A 14,119-nucleotide genomic window follows, 5' to 3' on the forward strand; every position below is an offset into this window, starting at 1 on the left:
CAGGGCAGGGGGGGCCATGTTCCAGGCTGGCCCAGCCCCCCCATCTGTCCGTCCCTGCCGGGGGGGGGGGAGCAGCTGCCTGCATTTTGCTATAAATAGGTCGTGTCCCGGGGGCCGCAGCTGGTTACATAAGGGAGCCGCCGAGGGGGCTGCGTGGCTCAAAATAGCCCCCGCTGTGGGGGGGGACACGCACGGCCTAGATTCTCCCTATCAGGGCAGGGGAGGGGAAATGATGAAGCCCCCCCCGCGCGCACACACACACATAAAGGCCACAGACCAACAATGACCCGCAGGAGGAGTGTTGGAACCCAGGAGTCCAGGCCTTCTCTGCCCCCTCCTACCCCCAACACCCAGCGGGCCCCCCCCACCCGAGACAGTGACCCTGGCCCCCATCTCCCTGAGGAGGGGGAGGGGGACATGGGGCTCTGGTTGGGGCAGATGGGGGCAGGTTAGAGCAGACCCAAGAAATTCTCTTCCCTGGATGGGGCGGGTGGGGGGGGGGGCTGGTGCCCCCTAGATGGGAAATACCCCCCCCCACACACACGTGACATGCACAGGCCGTGAAGCGGATGCTGCAAACTCCTCAGAAGCGGATTTCGGGAGGACAAGGGGTCTCCCGCTGCAGCTTAGGGAGAGAACCCAGGAGTCCTGGTTCCCACCCCTCCCCGCTGTAACCACTAGACCCCACTCCCCTCCCAGAGCTGGGCAGAGAACCCAGGAGTCCTGGCTCCCAGCCCCCCGGCCCCAATTAGGAAAGATACAAGGCATTTGGTAAACATGAGTTTTTAATGTACATTACAAAGGAAGCAGGAGGGGCAGGGCCCCCCAGGACAGCAGCTGTTAGGGGGGGTGTCAGTGTCTGGGGAGCAGTAGGGACCCCCCAGCCCTTTGGGGTCTGTACATCGCAGAAAGCAGCGAGCCTCAGGGCAGCAATGGGGGAGCCCCGGGGCTGGGGTGAACAGCAGCTGGGCCGGGGGGGAGGGCAGGGGATGGACCTCCGGGGGAACCAGGAGTCCTGGTTCCCAGGCTGCCCCCCACTTCCACTCACAGGCAACTCGGGGGACCCCCCGAGGCCACGAGAATATGGGTGTCGCCCCACCTGCTGCTCCCCCATATGGCATGAGGGTCAGGCCCAGCCCCCCCGAAGGTCATGGGCCCGGGCAAGTGGGATGATGGTGTTTGAAGGACCCCCTCCCCTCGCCAGAACCAGGGCTAGAACCCAGGAGTCCGGGCTCGGGGAGGGGGCCGGGGCTCAGAACCCAGGAGTCTGAGGTCGCGGGTCCGGGAGCAGAACCCAGTGCACCCTGGGAACAAGGTCTGCCCCGACACCCCCCCCCGGGCACAATGGGACCCCCGACCCCTGTTAAAGTGCTGGTTTGAGCAGCCGGCAGGGGTGGGCAGACCCCGGCGTCCGGCTCAGGGCAGGGGGCTCTGGGCCATGGCGGGCTCCTCGGGGGGCAGGATCTCGATGCTGCTGTCAGGCCGGGGGGTCGAGACGCTGCCCGTCAGCTCCAGTCCCGGGGCCTGGACGGAAGAGAGGGGCTGGGGGGGAGTGGCTGGGGGGCTGCCCCCCGCAGGACCCCCCAGCCCCAGAAGCTCCTGCACGTTCCGTGGCAGCTCCTGTGGGGAGAGCAAGGTCACCGGGGGCTGGGACACGGGGCAGGGGACTGGCTGGCTTGGGGTGGGGGCAGAATGAGACATGGGGGCGGCAGGGACTGGGGGGGCACTCACCAGACTGGGGGTGTGGGAGGTAGGCTGAGGTGGCACTGGGGAATAGGCAGGGGGTCTGGTTGTGGGGTGGGGTATCGGGGGGGCAGGCAGGGGGGCAGGGGGTACTCACGGGACTCAGGGTGTGAGAGGCAGGCTGCGGGGGACTGGGGGGCAGGTGAGGGACAGGGGGGCTGGCTGGGGGGCAGCTGGGGGACACTCACGGGGCTGGGGGAGGCAGGCTGCGGGGGCGCTGGGGGGCAGGTGGGGGGCACTCACGGGGCTGGGGGAGGCAGGCTGTGGGGGCACTGGGGGGCAGGTGGAGGATGGGGAGCTGGTTGGGGGGACGGGGGGCACTCACGGGGCTGGGGGAGGCAGGCTGCGGGGGCACTGGGGGGCAGGTGGGGGGCACTCACGGGGCTGGGGGAGGCAGGCTGCGGGGGCACTGGGGGGCAGGCGGGGGGCACTCACGGGGCTGGGGGAGGAAGGCTGCGGGGGTGCTGGGGGGCAGGTGGGGGGCACTCACGGGGCTGGGGGAGGCAGGCTGCGGGGGCGCTGGGGGGCAGCTGGGGGGCACTCACGGGGCTGGGGGAGGCAGGCTGCGGGGGCGCTGGGGGGCAGGTGGGGGGCACTCACGGGGCTGGGGGAGGCAGGCTGTGGGGGCACTGGGGGGCAGGTGGAGGATGGGGAGCTGGTTGGGGGGACGGGGGGCACTCACGGGGCTGGGGGAGGCAGGCTGCGGGGGCACTGGGGGGCAGGCGGGGGGCACTCACGGAGCTGGGGGAGGCAGGCTGCGGGGGCGCTGGGGGGCAGGTGGGGGGCACTCACGGGGCTGGCCGCCAGCTGTCCGTACAGCGCCTCGGCCCGGCACAGCGTCTCCTCCACGCTCATCTTCATGGTCAGCTCGTTGATGTGCTGGGGGGGGGGGGGGGGGGGCACATTTATTAGGTAGGTTACGGTAGTGCCCGGGATCCCCACTGCTGCCCCAGGACCCCCCAGCACCCTTGTGGTTCTCTTAGGTGTACTACGGTAATGCCTGGAGAACAAAGGATGAGACTGGGGGGGAGGGGGCTCCTGGCAGGGGGGGCTGTGGGACCTCTAGGGGGGGACACGTCTCTGGGCAGGCTGGGGGGGGCGGCTGTGGGGATGCGATACGGGGCCCAGCTGGAAGGGGGGGGGCTGCATGGGGAGGGGATATAGGGGGCACAGCCGGAAGGGGGGATGTGGGGCAGGGGATACAGGGGCCCGGCTGGAAGGGGGGAACTGGGCTGGTCACAAGGAGCAGCCGGAAGCCATGGGGCCAGGCCATGGGGCTGGGACTGGCCGGGCCGGGGCCCTGAGAGCTGCCGGGGCTGGGCTGGGACGTACAATGACCCCCCTTTGCGCTGGCTGAGGGTCCCTGCGGGCTGGAGCCCGGGGGGGGGAGGTGTCAGGGAGTGTGGGGGAGTCGGGGCCCTGCGCCCCCCACTTCCCCGGGACTCTCGGCCGGCCAGTAACACAGAAGGGCTATTAGCCGACAGCAACGCAGCCCAAACCAGGGCTTGCAGTCAGGTCCCTCTGGGGGGGTGGGGAGCCCAGACCCAGGTTCTGCCCCCCGCCAGCTCTAAACTGAACCCCCTTCCAGCCGCCTCCTCCAGCCACCCCCCCCCCCCGCTCCTCCTCCAGCCTTTGTCCAGTTTCCGGGCAGAAGGTGTCCTGGCCCCAGCCCCCCCCAGGATCAGGTTACGAGTATCACCCCTCAGGGAAGTCACCCCCAGCTCATGCCGGTGCAGCACCCCAGGGAAACTGAGGCACACCCCGTGTTAGCAGGAGACAGTAAACTAGTAAAACTCCCCTGCCCCGTTCCCAGGTTAATACCCCCTCCTCCGACACAGGGGGGCTGCTCCCTCTGGGGGGCGGCCCCCATGAGGGGACCCCCAAGGAGCCTGCGGCAGAGCCAGGTTCTGGGGGCTCAGAGGCGGCGGGGCCCAGGGCCGGACCCCCGAGAAGGTGTCGGAACCGGGGCGGTCGGGATGGGGGAGCTCGGGGGGGGGGCGTGTCTCACCTTGAGGATCTCACTGAAGCTGAACCCCGAGTTCATTAGGGCCTCGCGCTCCGAGTCCAGGATCCCGCAGGCCACCAGCAGGTGGAAGCTCGGGCAGGGCAGCCCCGTCCACAGCACCTGTGGGGCGGAGCAGGGTCAGCATGGGGGGCGGGGGGAGAGGCCCCTCCCTGCCAGACAGACTCACAAGGACCTCCCCAAGCTGAGCCCTTCCACCCACAAGGAACCCCCCCCCCATGCATCTACCCCCCAGGGCCAGAGGTCACCCACCAAACCTCTCCCACCTGGATCACACCCCCTCCAGCCCCCTGCAACACGCACAGACCCCCACCAGCCCCCCCCATGCACTGCCCCCCCACACCTCCCAGAGCTGCAGCACGTCGTCGAAGGCGAATTCCCGCTTGAACCAGATCAGGAGCCACCGGAAGCAGAAACACAAAGAGCCGGATTCCTTCGAGTCTGGGGGGAGACAAGGGGGGTTGTCAGTGAGGGGGCCCAGAGCTGGGCGGGGGACTGTCTGGCTTGGGGTGGGGGGGTCCTTGTCCCCTCTGGGGGTGCTGGCTCCCCTCCAGCCCTGGGGAGTCCCAGGGGTGTAACGAAATGGGAATTTTCATAATGTTTTGCGTGCGCCTCAGTTTCCCTCGTGTATGGAGGTGGCGGAATGAGGGGGGGTGAGCGTGGCAGAGGTCCTCATGGGCAGACACTGGGGCCCCCCGCAGGAGCTGGATGGGCCACTGGGTGGGGAGGGGGGCGCAAGGCTCCCCCTCCCAGCGGACTCCCTGCGGGGGGGGAGCCGAGGGCAGAGCCAGGCAGGGTAGCCGAGGAGCCCGGCGCTGGTCTGAGCGGGCCCGGGGGGGGGGGGGGGGGGGGCGTCGCACGGACCCTCGCCCAGGCCCCACGACAAGGGGGCGTTTCCCTAAGGGCGGGCGCTCCCTGGGGGGGGCAGGCTGTCCCGGGGGGGGGGCACTCACCCAGGAAGTCGCAGAGCGGCGGGTCCAGTACACGCAGCAGCAGCCCCAGCTGTGCCAGCTGCCGTTTCATGCTCTCCTGGCTCTCCTCGAAGTTATGGTGCTGCGGGGAGACGGCGGGTCAGGGGGGCCCGAACCCCACCCCCACTCTCAGCCCCCACCCCGCTCGGGCCCCCCGAAACTCACCACCAGCTCCATGAAACCCGCGAAGCACCAGAAGGCGTCGACTTCGTTCTGGGTGACGTAGAGGACGGGGGAGAGCAGGTCGCTCATGCCCTGCACGTAGCCTGTGGGGGGGGGGGGGGAGACAACGGGGTTACAGACTGGCCCCCCCGCAGGCACAGGACCCCAGCCCCTCCCCCCGGCAGCCCCTGCCCCCCGGCTCACCCAGGTCGAAGTTGTACACGCAATAGGTCATGAGCACGTCGTGGAGCAGAACCAGCGCCGGGTTCTCGCTGCCCTGGTAGAATTTGTTGCTTCGGTCGGTGCGGCTCACGTCCCGCTCTGCAAGGGGCGGGGCGGGGGTTACACGGCTGTGGGGGCACTATGGGGGGGCCCGGGGGGGGTGACGAAGGGGGACTGTCCCGAAATATTTCCCCAACGCCCTCGCGGGCCTCGGTGTCACGCGTGCGCAGGTGTCTGGATGCGCGTGCACAGCGCGCACAAGAATGGTGAACTGGGTTGCACGAACCTCTCGCCTGTTTGCCCAGAGGGCTGGGGTTGGCTTGGGAGGCACTAGCTGCAGACGCCCCCTGGTTATGGGTCTGGGGGACGTCTGCCCTGAGTTCGGGGGGGGGGGGAGGGAGGGGGAGGCGCATCTGCCCTGAGCGTGGCTTTCCCCTCCAGGCACCTGGTCACAGGGCCACACTCTGGGGGGGTCGCCCAGGGCAGGGACGGGGGGTGCCACTGACCAATGAGGCTGCGGTAGCCGCGCAGCAGGGAGTTCCGCCGTTCCTGCTCCTCGCTCACCGACTTCCACTGCAGTTTCATGCGGAAATACTCGTCCCTGGGGCAGGGGGAGCATGGGGTGAGGGGGTGCCCCTCACTCCCAACCCACAGCACCCTGCTAGCCCCAGCCCTGCGCCCGCCCCTCACTCCCGACCCGCAGCCCCCACTAGCCCAGCCCTGGGCTCCCCCTAGCCCTGCCGGTGCCCCTCACTCCCGACCTGCAGCCCCTGCTAGCCCAGCCCTGGCCCCCCCAGCCCTGCCGGCGCCCCTCACTCCCGACCCGCAGCCCCCTGCCAGCCTGGCCCTGGCCCCCCACCCCAGCCCTGGCCCCCTCACTCCCGACCCGCAGCCGCGGCGGGCGGACGCTCACGTTCTGCGGCGGGCCCGGGCCCGGTTCTCCTCGCTGGTGCTCTCCCAACCGTAGTAGCCCAGCAGGAACTTCCAGGCTTCCTTGCGCAGCGCCGGGGTGAGGCCCTGGGACAGGGGGGCTGTGGTGAGACCCCGGGGGGCAGAGAGTCCTGGGACCCCCAGTGAGCCCGGACCAGCTCCAACCTCTTCCCCACGCAGAGCCCCCTCCTCCAACCCAGCCCCGCCCCCAGCCTGGGCCCCGCCTCTAGCCCCACCCACCCCCTGCAGCCCCGCCCCCACTGCCCAGCCAGGGCCCCGCCTCCAGCCCCCCCACCCCCACCCCCTGCAGCCCCACCCCAGCCCCTGCCTCCACCCTGCAGCCAAGCCCCCTTCCCAGCAGCTCCTCCCCCCAGCCCCCGCAAGCACAGCTGTCCCCCAGAGGCCTCTCCTCCAGCCCCACCCCGCCCCCCAGCCAGGCCCCACCTCCATCCGGGCCCTCTGCCCAGCCTGGGCCCCCTCTCTCTAGCCCCCCAGCTCCCAAGCACAGCTCTCTCCCAGAGGCCCCACCCCCCCACCTGCTCTGCCCCCTGCCCTCACCCCAGCAAAGATCCTCCTCTTGAGCCCGTCCAGGTGGGTGATGCGCCCCTCGGGGTCCAGGTGCTGCCCCCACTCCTGCTCCGTCACCGGGGCCTCCCGGCACACGGCCGGCCGCGGCCCCAGCTGCACCTGCTGCGGGCGGGAGGGGATCACGGGGCGGGTGGGAAAGGCACCCCCCAGGACACACCGGTCTTACCCTGCCCAAGCCTGGCTCCGCCCCCTGCCACCCATGCCCCGCCCTGGCTAGGCCAGCCCCGCCCACCTCATTAGGCCTGTTCCAACCCCTGCCACCCATGCTCCACCCCTCCTGTGTCACCAGCCCCGCCCCCTGCCACCCACAGCCCGCCTGCATGGCCAGCCCCGCCCCCTGCCACCTATGCCCCGCCTCTCCTAGGCTAGCCCCACCCTCTGCCACCCACTCCCCGCCCCCCCGTGAGGCCAGCTCCGCCCCCTGACCAGCCGTGCCCTATAAGAGTGAGGGACCCTTCTGGCTGGTGCCCCAACCACACCACACAAAGAGATGCGATTGGCTGGTGCCTCTGGGGTGCACCCGGATTGGCCGTGGACACTCACGCAGCTGATGACCTCGAAGCCTGGCTCATCCTCCAGGCTAGTGGTGGCGGTGCTCGAGGGCCGCAGGGGGGTGCCAGCCTCGTGGTGCAGGGCCCCGCGGAAGAAGCTGGTGACTTTGGAGAAGCCCCCGAAAGTGGCAGTGTAGGGGTCCTGCAGGAAACGCTGCGGGGGGGAGGGAAGGGAGAGTCACTCCTGGAGGGGAACCCCCAGAGCCAGGGAGAGAACCCAGGAGTCCTGGCTCCCAGCTGTGTCGGAGGAGGGAGCATTAAGCTGGGAATGGTGCAGGGGAGTTTTACTAGTTTACTGTCTGCACCAACACTAGCTGGGGATGGGAAACAAGGGGGGGACTTCACTGAGGGACGATACCTGGCGCCCAGCGCAAAGGGTGGCTGTTTCCCTGCGTAACCTGAGCCAAGGGGGTTGGGGCCAGGTGACACCTTCTGCCCGGGAAACTGGACAAAGGCTGGATGGGGGGTGGGGGGTGGCTGGGGGAGGCGGCTGGAGTGAGTTTCAGTTTAGAGCTGGCTGGGGAGCGGGAGAGGCCCAGAACCTGGGCCTGGGCTCCCCACCCCTGAAGAGGGAGCAGACTGTGGGGTCCTGTTCTCTGTACCTACAAGCTCTGTTTTGGGCTGTGTTCCTGTCGGCTAATAAACCTTCTGTGTTACTGCCTGGTTGAGAGTGACGGTGAATCGCAGGAAGTGCAGGGTGCAGGGCCCTGACTCCCGCACACTCTGTGACAACTGGTGTCAGCGGTGGGATGTACTGCACCCCGGGGATGGCGCTTCCTGCAGTGAGTGACAGGGGAGCAGTAAAACGAAGGGGGTTAACGAGGACCAGGTGTGCTGAAGGCTCAGAGAGGAGCTAGGCTTAACCCCTAGGAGTGGGTGACCTGCGAGAAAGACTGTTACAGTAACTGGGTCCACGGCGAGTGGTTTCAGGGGAGGAGGAGTCTGCAGCTCAACCCTGGCAAGGAGGTGGTGACCTCGAGAAGGGCTGGCACACGAGGGGTTCTCCCTGGAGACTGTGGGGAGCTGAGAGCACACAGGCCTGTGAGTCCACAGCAACTTGGGAAGAGCGGAGTGGTGGCCTGTCACCGTCTCCTTAAGAAGGACATTGTAACCCTGTGCAGAAAGAGAGGGTTGAGCATTGGAAAGTTCACCAAGGCACAGTTCATCGTGCAGCTGGAGGAGGATGACGGCTCTAAGGGACAGATTCCTGACCCAGATGGGGCTATAGCAGGATCTGGGAGCAGCTGGAGTGGGAGTCAGGCACCCCCAAGACTCCTGTCCCTGACCAGACGGGGGTCTTCACGATCGGGTTCCCCATCAGGGGATTGGAGACGGACGGGATTGGAGCTGAGTCCGAGAGAGCAAGAGGACTGTGAGAGACAGCGAGAGCCCGAGAAAGAGCTGCAGAAGCAGCAGCAGCATGAACTGGTCGTGGGGGGGCGGAGAGGCTAGGAGACCTCCCAGGGGTGCGTGGGGATAGACCCCGGGGGGCCAGTTCCACAGGGAACCTCGAGACTAAATTGCTGTGACGAAGCGGGACTGTTCTTAACGGAGATTTGAACCAGGGGGACCCTGCGGAAAAGCCCCGGTGTCTAGCTCCCTTGCTGGGTCCCAAGGCCACAGACTCCGTCAGCCAGATGGGTGGGGAGGTGGACAGGCTCCCACTCCTGACCCCAACCTATATGTCTGTGTGGAGTCTCCTGGGCTCAGGCCCCTCGGACCCCCAGTGGGAGCGGAAGGTGATGGTCAATGGGGAGACATTCCTGGGGTGGCGAGATCCTGGGACAGAGAGAACGATTGTCAGGCCCCGGGTGGTGCAGCCTCAGATGCTCAGGGGCTGGGTGAGCTGGGCGAGGGTCCCAGGGATGAAGCCCCTCGCCCTGCCTATGGCCCAGATCCCTGTGCAGACCCAGGAGGGGTGGGGCTGGCTGGACGTTGGGGTGCTCCAGGATATCAGCTGCAAGACCCTATTGGGGAGTGACTGTGTCTCTTTGGGACAGGATCCAGGCCCTGCTCCTGTTTGAATTTCAATCCAGGGAACCAACCGGCTGAGAGGGAAATGGTCAGTGAAAATGCAGATGACGTGGCTGGCAGGGGGAGGAGCCGCTAGGCTCAGGCTACCTGCCTGCCTGTAACCAGCCCCCTGGGGCTGGGTGGGACAAAGAGATGCTCCCCACCCCCCTGCACTCAGGAGAGGGGGCTCCCGCTGGCTCTGATGCTGTAAGGAGAGCAGAGAGCTCGCTGCCTGCCCCCACTGGGACAGCAAGGGCAGCGCTGAGCAAGGGGGGAGATAAGACACCAGCTGACTGGGGACACCCACAGGCAGGGCAGGTCAGCTGCCAACCAGGTTCGCCTTGTCCAGAGGCGGTGCTGGGAAGTGATCCCACGGCAGGGAGGGAGCGACCAGGCACAGGCTCAGCGTGGCTGTGACCCCAGGCCCAGCCAGCGAGAGGGAACAGTCCCACTCCCTTCCCCAGCAGCTGAATTCCAGACCGAGCTGCAGAGGGATCCCTCCGTGGAGAAGCTGAGGGAACCTGCAGGCCACAGCACTGCAAACCCCCTTGGGGAAGGCTGCAGGGACCGATTCCTGTGGGAGAGGGGATTCCTGTGCCGGGAATGGGCTCCCCAAGGAGGCAGGACTGACGGAAAAAGCCGAAAAGTGCAAGGTGGGGATGGCAGAGGTGTCGTACCTGGGCCACAAGGTGGGGACCGGCTGCCCAAGCCCAGAGCCGGCCAAGGTGGAGACGATCAGAGATGGGCCTGTTCCCCAGACCAAGAACCAGGTCCAGGCCCTTATCGGGATGGCAGGGTACTACTGGGGGGTTGTACCCCACTTGAGCTCCCTAGCTGGCCCCATCACTGAGCTATGTGAGAAGGGGAAGCCAGATGAGGTGGTCTAGACCGATTGGTGCCAGAGGGCTCTCGGTGTGCTGAAGGAGGCTCTAATCCAGGGCCCGGTAAATCTGGTAAACCCGGACTTTGCCAAGGCTTTTACAGTGTTCACCGACGCCTCAGACGCAGGGCTGGGTGCGGTGCTGACGCAGGCCGATGCTAAGGGGGAGAGACACCCCAGCGGGTACAGGAGCAAGAAGCGACTGCCCCGGGAGCAGAACTGTCCGGCCACAGAGGAGAAATGCCTGGCGATGGGGCAGGCCCCTAAAAAGCTGCAGCGGGATCTCTTTGGGCGGCGCTTTGCTGGGCCCCCTGACGACTCTGCCCCGACGTGGCTGCACCCAAGGAAAGGGGCTGATGCCGAGCGGCGGGGGACAGAGACACCCGGTCAGAGGGGGGCCAAGGTCAAGCTGGGGGCCCTTAACCAAGAGAGCCCGAATCGCAGCCCTCCAGCCTGGAGCGCTGGGAGAAGGCCCGATCCCTGTTTGAACTCCAGGGGTTTTGGGGTGGCAAAAGGGCCGGGGCCGCATAAACCTTCCCCCATGCGGCCTGCGAGTGCCATCGAGCACCCCTGACCTAAGGGAGGGCGTGAGACTGGAAGGGCCTGGTGTAACTCCCACCAAGGAATGGGAGAGATGCTGGGGCATCCATGGGAACGTTGAACTTCCCCAGGTCACCGGCAAAAGTGACCCTGCTCAGTTCGGACTCAAAGGGGGGAGAGATGTGACGAAGCGGGACTGTTCTTAATGTTCCCTCTGAATACTGGGTGGGTGCCTCAGTTTCCCCAGGCAGTTCTTAAGTCTCGAGGTGGGGGGATAAAGCGGTGCGATTGTTGCAGAGCCCTAGGGGACCAGTGTGATGGGGTCTGCACGGAGAATGGCCGACACCCCATCTCCTGGCAACTGATGGCCTGGGCCCTTCCCCCCCGCAAGGTTCCAACTGGAGGGGCTGGAGAACAAAGGGATCAGGTGACCTCCTGGCACGGGAAAGAGACAAAGGCCGGAGGAGGGCGGGAGAGTCTCAGTTTGGAGCTGGCTGGGGAAACAGAGGGAGACCCAGATGGGGCTCTGGCCTCCCTGCCCCCCAAGGTGGACCTGACTGAGGGGTCCTGGTCTCTGTACCTACAAGCTCTGGTTTAGACCATGTTCCTGTCGGCTAATAAACCTTCTGTGTTACTGGCTGGCCGAGAGTCACGGTGAATCGCAGGAGGTGGGGGGTGCAGGGCCCTGACTCCCCCACACAACGTGACACAAGGATAGTCCCCAAGGGTCCTCATTCCCAGCCCCCCCGACCTCTCTATCCCCCCCCGGCCCCGTGTCATGAGTGGCGTAGGGCTCATGGCCTAGTTGAGCGGCTCCGGCAGACAGGCCGTGGGGAGGGCTCCCCTAGGGCCAGCCAGGTGTGCTGTGGGGGAGCAGGGGTCCACCAGGGCCTGGGGAACTCACCGACACTAGGTTGGAGGAGTTCTCATCGAACAGCTGCAGCTCGTCGAAGGCGTGTGACAGCGCGTACGAGTCATGGCTGTAGACCAGGTAAAGCCGCGAGTCCTTGGGGGAGCTGCCGGGGGCAGGGGGTCCTCAGTTACCCCAGCATTGGCATGTGCCTCCGCCCGCACCTGCTAACTGTCCCCCCTCCCGCCCTCCGGGACCACCTTGCCCAGTGTGCCCTGCACCAGCTCTTACTGCCTGGGGACCCCCCAGCCTCATACTGCCAGCTCCCTCACCTGGGCCCCCCAATCTGGACCCATGGCAGTGCCCCACTACCCCACCCCTGCTGTGAGCTGCCCCCAGCAGTGCCCTGCCCTCCAACGTCCCCAGCTGCAAGCATCCCAAGACAGTGCCCCAGTGCATAAGCTCCGCACACGGCCACGGCAGCACAGCCCCTTCCCCTGCCCCCCACAGTCCCCCCCGCCCCCGCTCACATGGCCAGGATGAGGTACTTGCAGAGTGCCCGCAGCAGGGCCTTGCTGCCCCCGCGGTGGAAGTGGAGGGCAGGCAGGGACCCGCTCTCCCGGCTGATGAAGATCAGGTAGGACCAGCCCAGCCCCGGCCGGCTCCGGCGGATCGACTGCAGCTCAGAGAGGCTGAGCGTGAAGGCCCACTGCGCCCAGGGGCTGGCCGGGGGCACGGAGCCTGCGGGGCAGAGTGATGGGGGGGCGCGTTAGCCCCCCGCACTAACACCCCTCCAGCTGCGCACACACCCCCAGAGCTGTCCCACGCTGGGCCCACTGCACTAACACCCCCGCAGCCGCACCATCCAGGGCTGCCCCGTCAATGCACGGACCCCCGACCCTGTCTGGTCCCTGCTGCACCCCGAGATCCCATGAGCCAGGCTTTACCCCACACACCTTCCCCGCCCATCCTGCCCCACCGTCTCCCCCACCGTTACCCGGGGGCTCCTCCTGCGGCCGGGTCCGGGTCTTCACGGTGCTGATCACGGCCCAGTCAGGCTCGTAGCCCGGATCGAAAGGCTCCTCCTCGGCCACGCCCGGGGACTCCTGCAGGGCAGAAAGGGGGTTAGAGGGGCTGGGGAGGGGGGCACTGAGAGGGTTCCGGTAGGGGGAGCCGATCACCTTCTTGGAGAAAACAATCGGGGGAGCATCACCGGCTTCCTCCAGGGGCGTCCACTGCAGCAGATGGTCTGAGCCCTGTGGGCAGGGGGTGAAGTTAGAGCTCTGCCGGTGCCCCTCACTCCCGACCCACAGCCCCCCGCCAGTCCAGCCCCCCCGCCCCCAGCTCGGCGGTGCCCCTCACTCCTGACCCGCAGCCCCCCCCTGCACCAGCCCAGCCCTGCCCCCCCAGCTCGGCGGTGCCCCTCACTCCCGACCCGCAGCCCCCCCTGCACCAGCCCAGCCCTGCCCCCTCAGCTCGGCGGTGCCCCTCACTCCCGACCCGCAGCGCCCCACCAGCCCAGCCCTGCCCCCCCAGCTCGGCGGTGCCCCTCACTCCCGACCCGCAGCCCCCCACCAGCCCAGCCCTGCCCCCCCAGCTCGGCGGTGCCCCTCACTCCCGACCCGCTGCCCTCGGTACCTTGTCGAGGATGCGGACAAGCCCCGGGATGAGCGAGTCCTGATCTGGGTGGCGCTTGGCGCTGGTGTGCAGGAAAACCCCGTCCTTCTCGAAGACCACCTGGGGGGGGGGATATCAGCCAGAGCAAGTACCGCCCCCCCCCGCACGGGGACCCCTCCCCCACCTGTCACACCCCCCAGCCCCCCCACACGGGGACCCCTCCCCCACCTGTCACACACCCCCCCGCACGGGGACCCCTCCCCCACCTGTCACTCCCCCCAGCCCCCCCGCATGGGGGGACTCCTCCCCCACCTGTCACTCCCCCCCCGCACGGGGACCCCTCCCCCACCTGTCACTCCCCCCAGCCCCCCCCCCCCGCACGGGGACTCCTCCCCCACCTGTCACTCCCCCCCGCACGGGGACCCCTCCCCCACCTGTCACTCCCCCCAGCCCCCCCCCGCACGGGGGCCCCTCCCCCACCTGTCACTCCCCCCCGCACGGGGACCCCTCCCCCACCTGTCACTCCCCCCCAGCCCCCCCCCCCCCGCACGGGGACCCCTCCCCCACCTGTCACTCCCCCCCGCACGGGGACCCCTCCCCCACCTGTCACTCCCCCCAGCCCCCCACCCCCCCGCACGGGGACCCCTCCCCCACCACCGAGCCGCGCCCCAAGGCCCCGCCCCCTCCCAGCCCCACCGGCCCGGGGCCGCCGCTCACCCTGCAGCCCTCCGACTCCATCCTCCGCAGACCACCACCACTTCCGGAAACAACCACCCGTCACTTCCGCCCTCACGCCCCGCCCCCGGGCCGGCCGCCATCTTTGTGAGGGGCGATGCATGGTGGCCGTCGCCACGTGAGTGAGGGTGACGCCATGTCTCTGCGTGGCGGGGCCGCCATCTTTGTGCGGGGCAAAGGGCCGCCGCCATGTTTGCTTTGGGGGAGGGGGGAGGAGCCGAGGGTTGGTAGCGGCCGCCATGTTTATCCGGGGCAACACAGCCGCCGCCATGTTTGTGCGGGGCGCTGCGGGGG

General features: G+C 68.1%; 1 protein-coding gene across 2 annotated transcripts; it reads right to left on the reverse strand.

The window, feature by feature from the left end:
- Nucleotides 1-767: 767 nt before the first annotated feature.
- Nucleotides 768-13,954, reverse strand: TBC1D17 (TBC1 domain family member 17). 2 transcript variants are annotated; one of them, XM_037888574.2, is made up of 17 exons: nt 13,808-13,954; nt 13,112-13,210; nt 12,655-12,729; nt 12,471-12,579; nt 12,004-12,214; nt 11,528-11,639; nt 7,183-7,344; nt 6,610-6,741; nt 6,035-6,138; nt 5,628-5,722; nt 5,104-5,220; nt 4,903-5,003; nt 4,720-4,819; nt 4,110-4,207; nt 3,752-3,868; nt 2,536-2,622; nt 768-1,620 (listed from the first exon to the last, which is right to left on the reverse strand). In XM_037888574.2, the coding sequence occupies exons 1-17, from the start codon at nt 13,826-13,828 to the stop codon at nt 1,417-1,419; spliced, it is 1,944 nt and encodes a 647-aa protein (XP_037744502.1). In that variant the 5' UTR covers nt 13,829-13,954; the 3' UTR covers nt 768-1,416. The 2 variants fall into 2 exon arrangements, with proteins under 2 accessions (XP_037744502.1, XP_043390295.1); XM_043534360.1 differs by lacking the exon at nt 6,610-6,741.
- Between the last annotated feature and the right edge of the window lie 165 nt (nt 13,955-14,119).

This window comes from Chelonia mydas, chromosome 23, assembly GCF_015237465.2.
Source record: "Chelonia mydas isolate rCheMyd1 chromosome 23, rCheMyd1.pri.v2, whole genome shotgun sequence".
In the NCBI taxonomy this organism is placed as follows: Eukaryota; Metazoa; Chordata; order Testudines; family Cheloniidae; genus Chelonia; species Chelonia mydas.